General features: G+C 38.2%; 1 protein-coding gene across 1 annotated transcript in view; it reads left to right on the top strand.

Annotated features, from left to right (window-relative positions):
• The window catches only part of PCDH15 (protocadherin related 15), a 784,172-nt gene that overhangs the window by 584,509 nt on the left and 178,413 nt on the right, over positions 1 to 21,250 (top strand). Inside the window, exons 22-23 of the mRNA XM_059397646.1 lie at positions 15,119 to 15,259; positions 17,019 to 17,131. Coding sequence (XP_059253629.1) covers positions 15,119 to 15,259; positions 17,019 to 17,131 — 254 coding nt within the window. The remainder of the gene's footprint in view (positions 1 to 15,118; positions 15,260 to 17,018; positions 17,132 to 21,250) is intronic.

Raw genomic sequence — 21,250 nt, 5'->3', positions numbered from 1 at the left:
TGTTGGTGGGAAAACAAGGCAATTATGCATCTTTCCAAGTGGATGAGGTTTAGAACTGGGAACCCTTTGCTCTTGTCTCCCAGCAGCACTTGCCCCGTCTGTCTGCCCCACCCCCTCCTGTTTCTGTACCTTGGGTGCAGCCTGCATAATGGGCTCACTTCAGGTCTCCCCTCCTGTGTCTCAGGTGAAGCTTGACAATGGGAAACAAACACAATGAAAAGTGGACCCAACTGGGAACAAAACTTGGGATTTAAACTAAATTTCAACTACATGTCTTTAAAGTTATCATCATTAAATGTGAAGCTCATATTCTGCCAAGGTTTGCTGAAGGTCAAATAAGCTCGTGTTATCTCTGTTCCAGTTTGTTAGCAAAAACATGGCTAAAATGATGGTTAATTGTATGTCTCATCCAAGTTTTCATAGGAAATTGTGAAAATATCTTTCAAGGTCTTTGGGATTAAATTCATTGGATCTCTAGGTCTTTTCCAAATACAATAAGGTGTTCAGTCACTGATGACTGGATGTAGGTTTGTGCTTCTAACTACTTACTCCGAAGAAACTGAGGATATTTACATCTCTGGTTAACATATTTTATGCTCAATGGGTTCATAAATTTGCCATCGGAAGAATTCTGGTGTAATGGTTCACCATTGGTTACTACTTAGTCTTTTACTGGAAACGAAGATTTCTAAAAGTGCAAAATTTGGCAACTCTGTGTGTAGAAAAAGGAGATGTGTAAGAAAGATATAAGGCATGGGGATGCATTTGTGTTGAAGGTAAAAGAAAGCAATTCTGTCCTAAATGAAACTGGTTGTTTGCAGAGAAATGGCTTGAGACAAACTTGGAATGCAAAACAAAGTTGTAGGTTTGTGAAGAGAAATCTTTGGAAAGGAATTTTCGGTGTGGTCAGGACAGACTAAGATTGGAATAGATGATATAAGTACATCAGTGTAAGACTGAAATTCTGTTATCTCTGTTAAAAACACAAAAGTTTTCTTGAGTTGTTGGTGCTCTTTTTGGTAGAATGTAAACAGCTATTTTCTCTTTGGCTACTAAGAAAAACCAGTTTCTATGTTTGGCCTTTATCAGGTCTTTGAAATCCCTAATCCTATTTATTAGGCAGGTGCCTAAAACTTTCTAATGTTTTAACAAACTTCTCCAAGATTTAAGTCGTGAACACAGTCTTGTTGACTAATCAGACTTGTTTGGTAGTTACAGTCTGGTATAAGGTCCTCACTGGACTTTCTGGCTATTGAAGTGTTATGTGACACAGAAATAATGGAGCTCCTTTGTCAATTGCATACTAATGAATTCTCATTAACAATGTCCATTTCTGAATCTGTCATTTATAATTGTTCTTATTTGCTTGCAAAATAAGGTTTATCCTCCAGGAGTCTCATAAAAAGGACTTCTAGGACAAATACATGTATTCAGTATCTTTAAGATCATAACTAAAATGGGTAAAAACTTCCTAAACTAGCAGGGCTCCTGGATGGTTCCATCTCTGATAGTCATTTACCCTAGAAGCCATCTCCTACAATTGGAAACAAAGGCTTTAACCATGTATCCAACAGCTCCCCAGGTTAAAGAGAGCCTCAGAGCTCACTATGGGACTCCCAGGACTTACTTAGGACTGAGCATATAATAGGCAAAACCAGATGCTTGCTCAGCAGGACTCAAAATGATACTTCTCAGGCCCTGGATGCACTCAGCCAAGAGTTAAATGAAGTCAGAGAAGGAATTCTGGAGACTGTCTAATATTGCTTCACCATTTTGGATGTGAAAAATTTCCTCACATGTGTTTTTTTTTTTTAAATATATTTTATTTATTTATTTGACACAGACACACACACACACACACACACACACACACACAGAAAGAGAGGAAGCACAAGCAGGGGGAGTGGGAGAGGGAGAAGGAGGCTTCCACCAAGCAGGGAACCTGATGTGGGCCTCAATCCCAGAACCTGGGAATCATGACCTGAGCCAAAGGCAGACACTTAACAACTGAGCCCCCAGGTACTACACATGTTGTTTTAACATTACAATTAACTCCTGGTATGTGTCCCAATTAATAGGGAACATCTGTGATCAATTAAGATCAAGATGTCCACAGATCTATTTGACAAAATTGGAAATTGGGGCTCTTATCTCATAGATGTGATCATAATTTAGGGCCTAATACTTGTTTTATGCTCATCCTTTTGCATGTGCTGATGCACGGACCCTTTGCTGCCCATCATGACCCCTGGAGCCATACCTCGGGCCCCTGGACCTAGCCCGGGACAGACTCTAACTGTGGCACAGCACACCCCCCCATTTCAGCAGGAAGCAGCCAGAGCAGTCATCATCCCATTTGCTAAGGGCAGTTAGGGTTACTGTTCCAGGGAGAATGAGGAAATGATAGGTGGGGCGAGGTAGGGAGGGATAGATATGGGGCCATGTGCAAAGGCTCACAGAAATCCTGAAAGTGTGGAGGCATGGGAAAGCCAGAGATCAGAGAATAACTGGAACCACCCTGCCCTATGTGTGTGTGGGGCGGTGTCTTTTATGATAACCACCTGTGACCTATAAAGAGTAACCAGACCCTGAGAAGGAAGGAAGCCCCTGAAGGTGTTGTCATGAGTCCCTGCTCAATGGTAGTATCAATAGAAATGTTAAAGAGATTTCAGGTCCCTGGTTAGCTTTCTAAAAAGACCAACCCCAAAGGCCCTCATTGCCAAAGGTTGCTGATCTTTTCTGAGCTACAGTTTCTCATCAATAACAGGGCAGTAATCATACATAACCAATGAGATTAAACAAGCAATTATAAGTGGCTTCACCATTTCCCATATGACTCAGTTTACTGACGGTCAGGGGAGGGAAAGTATTAGCAACACTATTACCACCAGAAGGAGGAAGAATACCAAGGCCACAGAATTTAAAAATAAAATTTCCTTAAAAAAATTAAAATAATGAAATTTCCTAGCACTGAATTATAAAAGAAAATTGTTTTTGTATGGGATATTGTATAGGGACCATCAAATAAGGTATTTTTTTCCTGCATCTAGAAGAATTTAAGTAGTAATGAAATAATAGAAATACAGTAAAAGTGTCTTCAGTACCCATACTTTTGTTTATAGGACAAGACCGCAATTTGCCAAACTCATTTTGAAAAGCTTTCTCTTTGAGAAATACAGACACACTATACAATATCTGACATAAAAATATTCTGACGTTACGAGCCTGACATGAATCCTTTTTTCCTTAAATGCAGATTCATAGCTGAGAACAAACAGTTATACTTGAGTATACCATTAAATAACCTTGGTATTTTTTTAAATGTACAGTTAAAAAGTATACTTTAAGCCTAAAGCTATTTTTTAATATATTTTTTTGAGATTTATTTATTCTGGGGGGGTGGGGTGTTGGGCAGAGGGAGAGAATCTTAAGCAGATTCCCTGATGAGCATGAAGCCCTCTGTGGGGCTGGATCTCACAAGCCTGAGATCATGACCTGAGCTGAAACCAAGAGTCAGATGCTCAACCGACTACCCAGGGACCACTAGCCTAAAGCTGTTTTATTTCAAGAGAAGCAATGGTTGGTAATTCTGGTAAAATATGTAAATAAAGAGACCAAAAAAGGCTAACCAACAAAATGATCATGTCTTGGAAAAGCAATCTTCTAAGCACTTGAAAAGATACATCAACTGTAGTGATTCACGTCAGATAGTCAGTCTTGAATTATCGTGCATAACCCCAAACACACAACCAGAAAGAAACATGTTCTTGTTTCCTACATTGAAGTAGGTAAAGAAGAATCCGGCAAGAAAAGATTAATAAGCCAACTGTGGTTTATTGTATTTTAATGGAAGAGAAGGAGGCTCATTCCTCTCTGTTAGCATAGTTTTTCTGTGTTAGCCCCTGCACTAGCTGCTTTGTTTCCAGTATCTCTTTTAAAATCTTTTAAGTGATCCATGAAGTAGATACTGTCATTTTCAGATAAAGAAAGTAAGACTTAAAGAGTTAGGTCAATGCCTATAAGGGAGAGTCAGACTTTCTATTCAAGCATGGCTGAAATTCGTATCCAGTCTCTCTCTATAAGAACAACAACAAAAAATTTCTAATAAAAAATCAGGTGACTATCTTTAGAGACTAGAATATAGGCTTGCAAATGGTAGAAGTGAAATAAAAGATTTCTGAGTAGGAAGATAACTCTATTTCAGAGGGTGGGCTATTGTAATCACCTCTCCTACAGTTGGTCACAAGTGGAAGAAAAATGACCAATAATTTGAAGGATTTAAAAACGCCTGTGGCACTTTGCTGAAGGAGGGAGAGAGAGCATTTAAAATAATATGCTGAAGTAATTGATAGCATGAACATTAGCCTCTGCTCATTAATGAAGAGAAAATACGGGCATCGTTTGAGTTTCCTATTGTTTCTGTAAATTAATGCTCACACAATACAAGTATATTATATTATGGTTCTGTAGGTCCGAGGGGTCCTCCTGGACTAAAATAAGATGTAGGCAGGCCTGCATTCCTCTCTGTGGGCTTGGGAGATAGAGCTGTTTTCTTGCCCTCCCCAGCTTCACCCACTGCCTCCCTCCCCTCCCTGGCTCTCATCTCCTTCCAGTTCAAAGGCACCTATGACCCATGGAGTCTCCCACCAGCATTACCCTCACACTGACTGCCCTGCCTTCTTTTACTTATAGGTACCCTTGTAATTGCATGGAGCCCACTCAGATAAGCCAGGAGAATCGACCCATCTTGTATCCCGAGTTTAGGAAACTTCCGGGAACCCTGTGCCATGTAAGGTGGCATAGCCACACACTCTGGGGCTTAAGACATGGGCATCTCTTGGGGGAGGGAGCATTATTCTGCCTACAAAAAGGATATTGGTGATTTATTTAAAACTTTAGAATTCAGGGAAGATACTATATTTATGAAACAGGAAAATTTTAGGGTGCTTGGCAATGACAAATTCAAGAAAAGCCCAATTCTGTGATAATACATGCATGGTAATAACCAGAGCTCTTCTTCCTTTACAAACAGCATTACTGATGGCAGTCACTAAACGGCGGTTATGGACTGAGCTATGTCTCCCCTACCTTCGTATGTCGAGGCCCCAATCCCTGATGTGACTGTATTTAGAAATATAGCCATTATGGACATAATTAAGGTTACATGAGGTTACAGGGTGGGAGCCTGGCCCAAAAGGATTAGTGTCCTTTTAAGAAGAGAGAAGAGAGCTAGGACACTCTTCTCCCTTCCCCCCACCTCTCTCTCTCTCTCTCAGTCTCTCTGTCTCTGACCCTGACCCTGTCTCCATCCCCTGTGAGGACACAGCCCAAAGGTGGCCATGTATGAGCCAGGAAGAGGGGTGTCACCAGAAACCAACCCTGATGTCACCTTGATCTTGGACCTCTAGCCCCCAGAATGGCGAGGAAATGCATTTCTGTTCTTTACACCACCTAATCTGTGGTATTGCGCTTTACCAGCCGGAGCACACCAAAGCAATGGCGACACTAACTCCTGAAAAGTTGAGATGTCTCTAAGCTAAATGCTTTTCGGTGCCTTCCTGCAATTTATCCCCATAATAACGCTGTAACTGATTACCCCCATCTTATCCATGCAGGGAATGGGGCTTGGAGAGATTAAACGAGGTGTCTAAGACTGCACAACCAGAAGAGGTGGAAGATTCAGACCCAAACCCCTGCCAACATGTACTCCTGACCATTTCACTTTATGGCCTTCCTTCAGTTTGGGTAATTTAAAAAAACCCAACATAATCCCTAAACCTCTCTAAAATTTGTGGTTTATGGGGAGCTAGGAGAGTCTGGGTCCGCTGGCATAAATTTTTAATTTATATTAGGGTATACGTACATTTATGCCTAAAACCACGGAAGAATGAACAATTCACTAGGCAACGTCTAGGGTTTCTAAGTCTTTAGAACCGTTCTGAAGGCTGAGAATACAGTGACAGAATGGGTCAGGCAAAATGAGTCTGCTTCTCCAGTGCATCAGGAAGATAGGTGAAAAGACACTGTAGTTAATCTGGCTTAAAATTAAATCTGCTCAGTGGAAGTATTTCTGTATATTTTTTGCTGAAAACATCCTTCATCCCTGCTTTGTGGGAACTTGAGGTAAAGTAGAAACATCATGAATTCAAAATGAGAAATCCTGGGGCATGTGGGTGGCTCACTCAGTGAAGCACCAGACTCTTGATTTTGGCTCAGGTCATGATCTCAGGGTCGTGACAAAGAGCCCCAGGTCAGGGGGCTCAAGATTCTCTCTCTCCCTCTCCACCTCCACTCCTGTTCAGTCATTCACTCTCTCTCTCTCTCAAACAAACCAACGTAACAAAATGAAAAACAACAACAACAATAACAAACCAGAAATCCCTTTTCCACATATTGGGGTATGTTTTGAATGAATCCAGACGAGGAAAAAAAAACCCTGATTTTCTCATCTATAACTTTGTTGAAAAACAATAGGCTTGTTTTGGTTATCAGATGTTACAACAGACAAGCATGTGCTTGCCATCACCAGAAAAATGTAAAGCAACAGAGTTGTCCCTAAAAATTGAAAAGAATTTTGGCATACATGTTATTTTCAAAACATTTGCATAGTGAGTAGATTACATCAAAGTACATGTGAATACTTATCAGTACTACAAATGTGTATATGGGATAATTATATGTGAAATAATAAGAAATATATATATTGGATTCTGCCCCTACTCCTGATACAGAGCTCCTAAAACTCCTTGTCGTTAGGGGTGCTAGGAGCATGTTTTGTTCTAACACTTAGTCTTTGGCCTGTTTCCTGACACAGAGCTCCTACAGAATACCTAATTTCCTGAGTGACAGGAGCATCTGACATGGAACTTCTGAATCTGCTGGAATTCTTGGGTGAGAGGAATGTCTTTTGTTCTAATGAGGCCACTCTTGGTTGTCTCTGGGATGGCACTAGTCACCAGAGATCCCGAGCTGTCATTAGAAGCTCAGAACCATCAGGGCCGCTGCCCATTCTTTGGAGACTGCAAAGGGCCTAGAAATGGAATTAATAATCTGTCATGCCTTTTATATGATGAAGCCTCCCCAAAATCCCCACAGTATGAGGTGTAGAGAGCTTCCGGATTATGAGCACAAATGTGCTCCATCCACCAGGGTGGGTGGAGCACCGGAACTCCAGCAGCAGGAAGCTCCTTTCAGACCTCGTCCTCTGTATCTCTTCATCTGGCTGCTCAGCTGTGTCCTTCATCATGTCATGAAACAACCACTGAAACTGTATTTTTTGAAGAGTACTTAATGACATAAAAATATTTTTGATATAACACTAAATGGAAATACAAAGCCCAAGATTCTAAACAGAAAATGCATGACCAAAATGTGTGTGTGTGTATATATATATGTCTGTGTCTGTGTGTGTAGCCCCAGGAAAAAAGACTGACAGAAATAAGCAAATTTTAAAAATATTCAGAAGTGTAGGATTATACATTATTTTCTTTATATATGTATATATATATATCTATATATATCTATATATATATATATACATACACACATACATATCACATCTTATATAGTAATAATAATTTTATTTATTTATTCTTAAGCTATTATTTATTTATTTATTTATTTGAGAGAGGAAGAGAGATAGTCAGAGAGGGAACACAAGCAGAACACAGCAGACTCCCTGCTGAGCAGGAGAATAATGTGGGGCTGGATTCTATGACCCTGGGATCACAATCTGAGCCAAAGGCAGATGCTTATTGACTGAGCCACCCAGGCATCCCACAATAATACCTTTATAATGAAGAGAAACTTAATATTAAAAATGTGGAAAGGGGAAATGGAAAACAAATTATGAAAAACACACTATTCACAGAAATGAAAAATCTTGAAAGAAACTTCATTGATTCCTTTGTATGCCTTTCCCAAAATATCATGTCTTCTATCTAAAGAGCCTGGGGAGACACCGGGGACATCTCTACTTTTTCTGCATCAACAAGCTTGGGCAAATGTTAGCCAAGCATGTATTTTCCCCCAGAAATAAAATAAATTTTTTTACTTGTTTGCTTGTTTGTCTTTAAGATAGTATCTCCCCAGGCACTTGTGACTTCCTTGGGAACACTTAACCAGAAGTGATGAATAAAGAGAAAGGTGACATTGCCAAACATAATCTAATTACTCTTTATCTGTAGATCTTTGCTTCCCTCATTAGTCATCTGGTACACAACATATTTAATAATTAGCTTTTTGCAGATTTTAGAAGCCATTTAACAACAACAATTTAGTGCAACGAACGGGCTAATTTTAGTCCTTAGAAAGTACTTAATGAATACTTGTCAAATAGGGGTGCCGAGTCCCTGCACTATGTCATTACATGCAAGCATTATCTTTAATCTCTTCCAAAACTTCTCAGAGGATAAAATAATTTTTTTGAAGCAACAGAAACTTATAAACTTTCAAAGGTTCAAGTAATCAGCTACATAAGCTTTCAAGCATCAGTCACACTAAAAATGGAAGCTAAGTCTTCGTTAACACAGAACACGCAATCTCGTCCTGTAACTTTCAAGGAGCAAGTCTCTCTTCTAGGGCTGTCCCCACACTGCCTTCCTGGGCATCTCAGTCAACCACAGCTAGGTCCTAAATTGATTTTTTTTTTATTTTTTTATATAATTTTTTATTTTTTATAAACATATATTTTTATCCCCAGGGGTACAGGTCTGTGAATCACCAGGTTTACACACTTCACAGGACTCACCAAAGCACATACCCTCCCCAATGTCCATAATCACACCCCCTTCTCCCAAACCCCCTCCCCCCAGCAACCCTCAGTTTGCTTTGTGAGATTAAGAGTCACTTATGGTTTGTCTCCCTCCCAATCCCATTTTCTTTCATTTATTCTTCTCATACCCACTTAAGCCCCCATGTTGCATCACCACTTCCTCATATCAGGGAGATCATATGATAGTTGTCTTTCTCCGCTTGACTTATTTCGCTAAGCATGATACGCTCTAGTTCCATCCATGTTGTCGCAAATGGCAAGATTTCATTTCTTTTGATGGCTGCATAGTATTCCATTGTGTATATATACCACATCTTCTTGATCCATTCATCTGTTGATGGACATCTAGGTTCTTTCCATAGTTTGGCTATTGTGGACATTGCTGCTATAAACATTCGGGTACACGTGCCCCTTTGGATCACTACGTTTGTATCTTTAGGGTAAATACCCAATAGTGCAATTGCTGGGTCATAGGGCAGTTCTATTTTCAACATTTTGAGGAACCTCCATGCTGTTTTCCAGAGTGGCTGCACCAGCTTGCATTCCCACCAACAGTGTAGGAGGGTTCCCCTTTCTCCACATCCTCGCCAGCATCTGTCATTTCCTGACTTGTTGATTTTAGCCATTCTGACTGGTGTGAGGTGATATCGCATTGTGGTTTTGATTTGTATTTCCCTGATGCCGAGTGATATGGAGCACTTTTTCATGTGTCTGTTGGCCATCTGGATGTCTTCTTTGCAGAAATGTCTGTTCATGTCCTCTGCCCATTTCTTGACTGGATTATTTGTTCTTTGGGTGTTGAGTTTGCTAAGTTCTTTATAGATTCTGGACACTAGTCCTTTATCTGATATGTCGTTTGCAAATATCTTCTCCCATTCGGTCAGTTGTCTTTTGATTTTGTGAACTGTTTCCTTTGCTGTGCAAAAGCTTTTGATCTTGATGAAATCCCAATAGTTCATTTTTGCCCTTGCTTCCCTTGCCTTTGGCGTTGTTCCTAGGAAGATGTTGCTGCGGCTGAGGTCGAAGAGGTTGCTGCCTGTGTTCTCCTCAAGGATTTTGATGGATTCCTTTCGCACATTGAGGTCCTTCATCCATTTTGAGTCTATTTTCGTGTGTGGTGTAAGGAAATGGTCCAATTTCATTTTTCTGCATGTGGCTGTCCAATTTTCCCAGCACCATTTATTGAAGAGGCTGTCTTTTTTCCATTGGACATTCTTTCCTGCTTTGTCGAAGATGAGTTGACCATAGAGTTGAGAGTCTATTTCTGGGCTCTCTATTCTGTTCCATTGATCTATGTGTCTGTTTTTGTGCCAGTACCATGCTGTCTTGATGATGACAGCTTTGTAATAGAGCTTGAAGTCCGGAATTGTGATGCCACCAACGTTGGCTTTCTTTTTCAATATCCCTTTGGCTATTCGAGGTCTTTTCTGGTTCCATATAAATTTTAGCATTATTTGTTCCATTTCTTTGAAAAAGATGGATGGTACTTTGATAGGAATTGCATTAAATGTGTAGATTGCTTAGGTAGCATAGACATTTTCACAATATTTATTCTTCCAATCCAGGAGCATGGAACATTTTTCCATTTCTTTGTGTCTTCCTCAATTTCTTTCATGAGTACTTTATAGTTTTCTGAGTATAGATTCTGTGTCTCTTTGGTTAGGTTTATTCCTAGGTATCTTATGGTTTTGGATGCAATTGTAAATGGGATTGACTCCTTAATATCTCTTTCTTCTGTCTTGCTGTTGGTATAGAGAAATGCAACTGATTTCTGTGCATTGATTTTATATCCTGACACTTTACTAAATTCCTGTATAAGTTCTAGCAGTTTTGGAGTGGAGTCTTTTGGGTTTTCCACATATAGTATCATATCATCTGCGAAGAGTGATAATTTGACTTCTTCTTTGCCGATTTGGATGCCTTTAATTTGCTTTTGTTGTCTGATTGCTGAGGCTAGGACCCCTAGTACTATGTTGAATAGCAGTGGTGATAATGGACATCCCTGCCGTGTTCCTGACCTTAGCGGAAAAGCTTTCAGTTTTTCTCCATTGAGAATGATATTTGCGGTGGGTTTTTCATAGATGGCTTTGATGATATTGAGGTATGTGCCCTCTATCCCTACACTTTGAAGAGTTTTGATCAGGAAGGGATGTTGTACTTTGTCAAATGCTTTTTCAGCTTCTATTGAGAGTATCATATGGTTCTTGTTCTTACTTTTATTGATGTGTTGTATCACATTGACTGATTTGGGGATGTTGAACCAACCTTGCAGCCCTGGAATAAATCCCACGTGGTCGTGGTGAATAATCTTTTTAATGTACTGTTGAATCCTATTGGCTAGTATTTTGTTGAGTATTTTCGCATCTGTGTTCATCAAGGATATTGGTCTATAGCTCTCTTTTTTGGTGGGATCCTTGCCTGGTTTTGGGATCAAGGTGATGCTGGCCTCATAAAATGAGTTTGGAAGTTTTCCTTCCATTTCTATTTTTTGGAACAGTTTCAGGAGAATAGGAATTAGTTCTTCTTTAAATGTTTGGTAGAATTCCCCCGGGAAGCCATCTGGCCCTGGGCTTTTGTTTGTTTGGAGATTTTTAATGACTGTTTGAATCTCCTTACTGGTTATGGGTCTGTTCAGGCTTTCTATTTCTTCCTGGTTCAGTTGTGGTAGTTTATATGTTTCTAGGAATGCATCCATTTCTTCCAGATTGTCAAATTTATTGCCGTAGAGTTGCTCATAGTATGTTCTTATAATAGTTTGTATTTCTTTGGTGTTAGTTGTGATCTCTCCTCTTTCATTCATGATTTTATTTATTTGGGTCCTTTCTCTTTTCTTTTTGATAAGTCTTGCCAGGGGTTTATCAATTTTATTAATTCTTTCAAAGAACCAGCTCCTACTTTCGTTGATTTGTTCTATTGTTTTTTGGGTTTCTATTTCATTGATTTCTGCCCTAATCTTTATGATTTCTCTTCTCCTGCTAGGGTTAGGGTTTCTTTCTTGTTCTTTCTCCAGCTCCTTTAGGTGTAAGGTTAGATTGTGTACCTGCGACCTTTCTTGTTTCTTGAGAAAGGCTTGTAGCGCTATATATTTTCCTCTCAGGACTGCCTTTGTTGTGTCCCACAGATTTTGAACCGTTGTATTTTCATTATCATTTGTTTCCATGATTTTTTTCAATTCTTCTTTAATTTCCCGGTTGACCCATTCATTCTTTAGAAGGATGCTGTTTAGTCTCCATGTATTTTGGTTCTTTTCAAACTTCCTTTTGTGGTTGAGTTCTAGCTTTAGAGCATTGTGGTCTGAAAATATGCAGGGAATGATCCCAATCTTTTGATACCGGTTGAGTCCTGATTTAGGACCGAGGATATGATCTATTCTGGAGAATGTTCCATGTGCACTAGAGAAGAATGTGTATTCTGTTGCTTTGGGATGAAATGTTCTGAATATATCTGTGATGTCCATCTGGTCCAGTGTGTCGTTTAAGGCCTTTATTTCCTTGCTGATCTTTTGCTTGGATGATCTGTCCATTTCAGTGAGGGGAGTGTTAAAGTCCCCTACTATTATTGTATTATTGTTGATGTGTTTCTTTGATTTTGTTATTAATTGGTTTATATAGTTGGCTGCTCCCACGTTGGGGGCATAGATATTTAAAATTGTTAAATCTTCTTGTTGGACAGACCCTTTGAGTATGATATAGTGTCCTTCCTCATCTCTTATTATAGTCTTTGGCTTAAAATCTAATTGATCTGATATAAGGATTGCCACTCCTGCTTTCTTCTGATGTCCATTAGCATGGTAAATTCTTTTCCACCCCCTCACTTTAAATCTGGAGGTGTCTTCGGGCTTAAAATGAGTTTCTTGGAGGCCACATATAGATGGGTTTTGTTTTTTTATCCATTCTGATACCCTGTGTCTTTTGACAGGGGCATTTAGCCCATTCACATTCAGGGTAACTATTGAGAGATATGAATTTAGGGCCATTGTATTGCCTGTAAGGTGACTGTTAATGTATATGGTCTCTGTTCCTTTCTGATCTACCACTTGTAGGCTCTCTCTTTGCTTAGAGGACCCCTTTCAAGATTTCCTGTAGAGCTGGTTTGGTGTTTGCAAATTCTTTCAGTTGTTGTTTGTCCTGAAAGCTTTTAATCTCTCCTTCTATTTTCAATGATAGCCTAGCTGGATATAGTATTCTGGGCTGCATGTTTTTCTCATTTAGTGCTCAGAAAATATCATGCCAGCTGGCTGGCATGATATTTTCTGAGCACTAAATGAGAAAAACATGCAGCCCAGAATACTATATCCAGCTAGGTAGTATGGACATTTTAATAATATTTATTCTCCCAATCCATGAACATAGAATACCTTTCCATTTGTTTGTGTCGCCTTCAGTTGCTTTCATCAGTGTTATCCTTTCTAGAGTATTCCTAAGTATTTTATTGTTTTTGGTGCAGTTGAGAATGGGAATGTTCTCTTTGTTTCTCTTTCTGCTATTTCATTATTAATATATAGAAACACAAAGGATTTCTGTATATTGATTTTGTATTCTGAGACCTTATTGAATTCATTTTTCAGTTCTAGTAGTATTTTGCTGCAGTTTTTAGGGTTCTATATATAATATCAAGTCATTTGCAAATAGTGGAAGTTTTACTTGTTCCTTACCAATTTGGTTACTTTTACTTATTTTTTCTTGTCTACTTGCTGTGGTTGGGACTTCTAGTTCCATGTTGAATAGAAATGGTGAGAGTGGACATTCTTGTTCTTATTCCTGATTTTAGGGGGAGAGCTCTCAGTTTGTGGTTTATATTTTTATATCTCAGGGAAGGTTTATATTTTTAAAGATAGCTTCAATAGAATAGAAGCAGAAAGTCAATTAAGAGTCCACTGCAGGAAACAAGTGCATAGAGATGAGAATAATCTACATCAGGCATGCATTCATTGAGCTATTAGCAGGACTTCAGGATGGTTTGGTTGTAGAGTCCAAGAGAAAGAGAAGGGGAGAAGGGTCAATGGTCACCTCTAGGCTTTTAGATGGACCAACTTGGTCAAAGGTAGGGCCATTGGTCTAGTGTGGAGAAGGTGCACTTTTGGGAGAGGAAATCAGGATGGTGGTTTGGGATATGCTGAGATAAAAACAGAACATCTAAGTTGACCACTATATATATATATATATATATATATATATATATTACCTTGGAGTTTAAAGGGGGAGTGTAGCTGGAATGTAAATGGGAATTATAAACACATAGAAGTTGTTTAGAGGCACAAGACTGGAAGAAATTGCAGAAGCTGAAAATAGAAGTAAAGAAGGTAGATATTCCTGTGACTGAGTCTTGGGAGTGCTTTCCTCCATAGTGTCGGTTCAGGTTTGTGATCAAATCTACCACATACCAGCTCTGTGCCCAAACTCTTTACTTGACCTGAGGGGTGACCTATGCACAGAGAAGATTATGTAATTCAAAATAAGACCAAAGTAAACCCTAATGTAAGTAAGTCAGTTTTAACTATTTTTTTGTAGTCTTTAAAAATGTATCAAATATTAATTTCTTTTTTAAATTATTTTTTAAAATTTAACTTTATTTTCTCAGTGTTCCAAGAGATTTACTATCCCAATTTATCTTGTTCTATATCTGGGACAATTTCACATCCTTTAACTCCCTATAATCCTCAAGTTCATTAACTAAAAATAAAAAATGGACAGTTGAATCTACATGTATCATCTTTAGTATAGTTCTTGGACATAATAAGCATTCAACAAATGTTAGCTATCATTATTTTACTATTATTACTATCATCATCATTAGTAATGTTTTCCTCAAGGATTGTTGTGAGGACTAATTTATTTATGAAAAAAAACCCACAAAACTAGCATGTTTAACAGCACAGAGCAGCTGGTGAATAGTTTTGTCTCCTCCACTTCCATTCCCCTCCCTCCACTTTACAACAGACCTCCATGCTCCATCATTCTCTGTGTCAGAGTTCAAATAATCACGATAAAAGAACACCATTTATAATTGTCTCAGAAGGTAAAAAAAATAAGCAGACATGGGGTTTAGGTCAGGTGAGATTCCTATAATTAAAGGACAGTGGAAGAGAAGACACCCAAAGCAACATTAATTTATTCTTTCACAGAAATAATTTTCAATAACAGGTAGTGAAGATACTTCATTGGTTCAGGGGAAGTCATCCAAAAGAAATAGAGATTCTGCTGTATTTCAGACCTTGAAGTGTGAGTGCTAAATACAATTTTTCACTTCTAGAAAGCCATGCATTTTATACATCGGTTTGCCGCCATCAATACCCTTTGTTTTCATTTTGCAACAGTGAATTAATAATATATGATCTCATTTTAGGGATTGCCTGCAAGTCGTGTGAGGTACAGAGTAGACGATGCCCAGTTTCCTTATCCTGCCAGTATTTTTGACGTGGAAGAAGATTCTGGAAGAGTAATAACTCGAGTCAATCTTAACGAAGAGCCTACAACAATTTTTAAGGTCAGTGCAGTGTTTTCCTTACCATTATCTGTTTGATATTTAACTTCTGAGAGTACAGTTTAATAGATGACCATACATGTTTCCATTTTTCTCCTTTCAATTTTTAAAAAAAATTACAAAATAATATATATTTTACCAGGAATATACTTAGAAAATATAGTTAAGCTGAAAGAAAAAAAAAAACAACCACCACACACAGAATTGATATTTCACATTTTGTGGATAACTAGAATTGAGCAGTTTAATATCTATCCTTATGATAACATTCCATACAAATGCAAGTATACACGTGTGTGTTTGACCCTAATATGATCCTATTATTCATACTGCTTTTTTAAAGTGAGTAATATATTGCCTATGACAGTAAATATTGTTAATGGTATTATTTTAATGGTTGAACGATGTTCTATTGTATGAATGCGCTATTATTTTTTTTGTCTTACACTTTGTTGTTGGATTTGATGTTTCTAGTTTTTTGTTGTAATAATATTTGCTGTTGTGAAACTCCTTGTACAAATATTATTTGCCACCTTTTTGATTTTCTTTTTCCTTAAGATAAGTACTGAGAGGCAAGATTATTGGGTCAAGTTTATGTACTCATGATAAGTTCTACTTCAGGAAAATTTGAAATATTACTACCCTTCATTATTGTCATAAATAATTTTTTTATTAAATGTTTGAGTGTTCCCATTTTTGTAATTCCTTAGAATAATTTTTTCATTGTGAATAAAACCTTTGACCCTCCATTGCAGAAATGCCCTCATTGGTTAACCTCGTGTGTGTCAGTGAGTACTATACCTCACATAATCCTAGCACTGTTGGGAGCAATTGTTCTCTTGGTTCAGTGTTAACCCAAGGGTAAAACATGGGCCCAAGGATCATCCTTAGTTATGGTTTCGTCTAGGTTGAACTGGTTTAAATTAGTAGCCTGCAGGTTCCAAAATGACAGATATTCCAGAGAAACACATAATATTGAAAATATTTAGCATTTCTTAAATAGAAGCATTCTTCTTGATATAATATACATTATCCAAAAAGGAGCAATTATAAACAACGCTGTAGTAATAAATATTATTACTTGAGACATCTTGAAATGAAAGCTTTTCTGCAGTTTGCATCATTTGAACAGTTTCTACTATATGGTATGAACTTGGTTTTATATGTTTTTAAGAGAGTGTATCTCCAACTCTGTTAAACTGTAAAGATTTCCAGTTTTATCCTCCAGAGTGAAGTATTTCTGCCCTGTAATCTTGCAGACAATTAATTCACGGGAAAAATTAATTTCTTTTTTGTAAGGAAACTAATTAGCTTTTTGCTATCAATGTGACTGAATTTAACACTTTTTAAATAAGTGTCGGTGCTCATAATGGCCTGTGTTTTTGCTGTGGGCACCAGTGGGACTGTGGGAGAGAAATCAGTTTAATCATTGGAGAGCTGTAGTATCACATACCTGTTTTACTGTAGTGTTTTATCATAGCGTTAGTAACTCCACTTCAAGTTTTCTTGTCTAGGAAATTAAAAAAAAAAAAAAAGAAAGAAAGAAAGAAAAAAGAAAAAAACACCCAACTGGTGGGATTGTTGTGAAGAGCAAGTGAGAAGATAGGTAACATATCTCAGCAGTCCAGTACCTGCTCCATGGAAGAAGTGAGAAAGTGATCATTGCTCCCCCTCCTGGAACCAGGCAGTCCAGTGATTAAAAATGATGCTTTACTTGCTTCTTGCTAATCCTCTTTAACATGAATCTTTATTATTTTTTAAGTTGGTGGTTGTTGCTTTTGATGAGGGCGAACCTGTGATGTCCAGCAGCGCCACAGTGAAAATTCTGGTCTTACATCCTGGAGAAATTCCACGCTTCACGCAAGAAGAGTATAGGTATTGAATTCTATCTATTTTTGTAAAAAGTGTAAAGGTTTTTTGTGTTGCTCTGTTTGGGCCTTTCAAAACTGAGGTGATTTGAATTGATCAATGATATGACCTTCTCGTTCTCGTTTAAGTTTTTCTAAATTAGCTTAATATTACATTTGTTTATTTATTTATTTATTTATTTTCAAAGTAACAGTATTATTGTTTGTGCACCACACCCAGTGCTCCATGCAATCTGTGCCCTCCCTAATACCCACCACCTGGTTCCCTCAAACTCCCACCCCTCGCCGCTTCAAACCCCTCAGATTGTTTTTCAGAGTCCATAGTCTCTCATGGTTCACCTCCCCTTCCAATTTCCCCCAACTCCCTTCTCCTCTCTAACTCCCCATGTCCTCCATGCTATTTGTTAGGCTCCACAAATAAGTGAAACCATATGATAATTGACTCTCTCTGCTTGACTTATTTCACTCAGCATAATCTCTTCCAGTCCCATCCATGTTGCTACAAAAGTTGGGTATTCATCCTTTCTGATGGAGGCATAATACTCCATAGTATATATGGACCACATCTTCCTTATCCATTTGTCCGTTGAAGGACATCTTGGTTCTTTCCACAGTTTGATGACTGTGGCCATTGCTGCTATAAACAGTGGGATACAGATGGCCCTTCTTTTCACTACATATGTATCTTTGGGGTAAATACCCAGTAGAAGCATCCAACTCTTGATCTAGGCTCAGGTCATGATCTCAGCATGGTGAGATCGAACCTCTTGTCAGGCTCTGTGCTCAGCATGGAGTCTGCTTGTCCCCTTTCCATCTCCCTGCAGGCTTCCTCTCTCTCTCTCTCTCTCAGATAAATAAAAAAATAAAATTTCAAAAAAAATGCAGTCTTTGAAAAATATAACATTATATTTTGGGGTTGAAACTGCAACTAATTATTAATCTCAATAGCGAGAAGTAGTAAACATTTCATTTCTTGTTATTGCCGGATAGATACATAATTTGACACAAATCTACAATGATTTTTCTCATATAATCAGCGAAAGAGAAAGAAAGAATGTATGTGTATATGTGTTTATGGGTATGATATATATTATGTATTATAGCTATAGAGCTAGTGTATATACTGTCTTAAGTCAGGCTGCCATAACAAAATCCCACAGACCAGGTGACTCCAATTGGGAAATTTGTTTTCTCACAGTTTCAGAGACTGAAAGCCTGAGGTCAGGGCACCAGCACGGTTGGGTTGTGGTGAGAGCCTTCTTCCTGGCTTGTGGACAGCTGTGTCGCTGCTGAGTCCTCATGAAACAAAGCAAGCTCCCTGGTGTCTCTTCTTATAAGGGTGCCCATCCAAAGATTAGCCCCGACCATGACCTCATCCAAACTTAACTACCTCTCAAAGGTCTCATATTCAAATACTATGCCATTGAGGGTTAAATTCTTCAACATATTGATTTTAGGGGGACACAGTTCAGTCCAAGCACGTGTATAGATACATAGATAGATAGATAGGTAGACAGATATTCTTAGGAAGTGTAGAATTTGTTTAAAAAATAATAAAATTAAATGTACTATATTTTATGATTGCTTCATGATTGCATATGAGTGAAAAATTTTATAATGCTCTCCTGAAAATATAGTAGAACTTTCTTTATGATATTGTTTTAAGCGAAAACATGAATATACATGTATTTGAATTTTAATACCCATAAGAGATAGTTTTCCACACATATTTGAAGGAGACTCATCACATACTACATATTTACCATTTCTTTATTCTGGACATAGCATTAAACGGCATCCTGTCTTGGAGCTCCAGGGCTTCACAGCCACACATGCAAACTAAACACTGTATGAACAACACAGTATAGTGTGAAGATGCAATGATAGGAGATCAGTGCTAAACAAGTGTGTTGGGGAAATACCTTACTAGATTTAAACACACATAGCTTTAAGTTGTATCTTGAGAAAAAAATACAGCTTAACTACTCCACAAAAATATGAAAGGATGTTCCATGCTGAAGAATTAGCATACATACACATACAAATAAACAAAACAAGCCCCAAAGAGAGAATAAACACAGGATGTATTGATTTCCAAGATATTTTGGTAGTTTAGTCTATGTAGAGACAAAGTAGACATTATGTCATGTTATTTGAGGCTCAAGAAAAATGAAGATTTCACATAATACTTGATCATATTCTAAAATGTGGATTTTTATTGTTTTGATAACTGTGGTGTTTTATTTTTAAGATTTTATTTATTTATTTGACAGAGATCACAAGTAGACAGAGAGGCAGGCAGAGAGAGTAGAGGAAGCAGGCTGCCTGCTGAGCAGAGAGCCCCATGCGGGGCTTGATCCCAGGACCCTGAGATCATGACCTGAGCTGAAGGCAGAGGCTTTAACCCACTGAGCCACCCAGGTGCACCAACTGTGTTGTTTTTGTTTTTGTTTTTGCTTTGATAATTTCTAAGGACTTACTAAGAATTGTAAGTTTCAAAGCAAAGACAAAGCTACCGAGAGAGGAGGCAGGTGATGTGTCTGGGAACATTTACTACACTGAACCAAGCAGTGTTTTCCTTTTATAAAATGCTGCCTTGGGCACTTGGGTAGCTCAGTTGATTAAGCATCCCACTCTTGGTTTCAGGTTAGTTCTTGATCTAAGGGTGGTGATCTCAAGGTTGTGGCATTGAGCCCTGCATTGGGCTCCATGCTCTGTGGGGAGTGTGCTTGAGATTCTCTCCCTCTGCCCCTCCCCCTGCTCATGCACTCTCTCTGTCTCTCTAAAATAAATAAAACCTTTAAAGAAAAGCTTCCTTTGCAAGATTCAAGCAATAAATGAATGTAATCTTACCAGAAAATTCTACATAACACTTACGTAAACCACTGAGATGTAAACTCTATTTAAAACAGTAAGAATTCCTGGTCAGTCTGTTTGAAAGGCCCTTTTCTTCCTTCTGTCCATTGTTACCAGTACCTTCCTCTTTGGCTGGCATGGCAACCTGTGAACCCCAGTTCTTTGCTATGGGACATGCAGTTTTCTGCTTCTAGAGACCTTTCCTGGATATGTTCATGGTCCCTGGATGTGTTCATGGCTTCTCAGGAACCAGAATGGATATAAACTCCCCATGTTTCTCACCGTCTTACCTGGATTTAATGCTCACAAGAAATGTACTTACTATTTGAGGTGCGTCCAGGAATCCCTCAGATCTTCAGCTGAAAAGAATCTGTTCATTCCATACAGTCCTTCGTCGGAAGCCCCAAAGAGAGAATAAACACAGTAAATGCTGTCACCTTTCTCCTGGCTTTCATGCACAGCTCATTTCCTATTATTAGCTGTAAGCCTCCAGACTTCTGTAGCACATTGCTTATTAACTCTTTTAGCTAAAATACTGTGGCATTCAGGCCAAGGTCATAGATCTCATCAGGGCATTGCTCATTTAGCTTTCTTTTTTAAATTGCCTTTATTTATGCCACTTTTAAAAATAAAAATGTTTTGTTCAATGAATAATTTACCATTTCTTACCTTCTCTGCAAAGAAGTACAAACTGCAAATAGATTCTATTAATAAAGTTGTTAACTTAGAGAAGAAAAGAAAACTGCCAATTACTTGGTGATAAAATTAAGAGGAGTCACAGGAGCACATGGGGAAGAATTTTCTGACCTTCCAGAAAAATATTTCTAACATTTGCAAATAGTGCCCTTGACTGTTCTGGTCCATTTGTTACTCTGATACATAAAGGCAATTTGGTATCCTTGTTGCATGTTACAATCTATAAAGAAAGTCCTCAGAATTGACTTAATTGGCATAATGGATTCAGTAGGACTTGGGCATTGAACAGGATTGTTTTCCTTTTTATAAGATTCTTAGAAAACTTGAATAATAAAAAAGTCATATCAAACACTGGCAGAACACACTGTATGTTGAATAAGGCCCAATGATTCAATTTAAATATTCAAGGAAGTTTACATTTGACCTGAAGTGTGGAATGAATTATTAAAAAAAAAAAAAAAAGTAAGAGACCTAAGGCTGATCTTCATTACCTCTCCATGCTCTTGGAGATTTTGGACATATACACCAGAGTCTGGATGCCTCTGCTCTTTTCTTCATCCTCCTGGACCCATAG

The sequence above is a fragment of the Mustela nigripes genome, chromosome 4 (genome assembly GCF_022355385.1).
Source record: "Mustela nigripes isolate SB6536 chromosome 4, MUSNIG.SB6536, whole genome shotgun sequence".
Taxonomy (NCBI): Eukaryota; Metazoa; Chordata; class Mammalia; order Carnivora; family Mustelidae; genus Mustela; species Mustela nigripes.
This window is presented reverse-complemented; position numbering and strand designations above follow the sequence as displayed.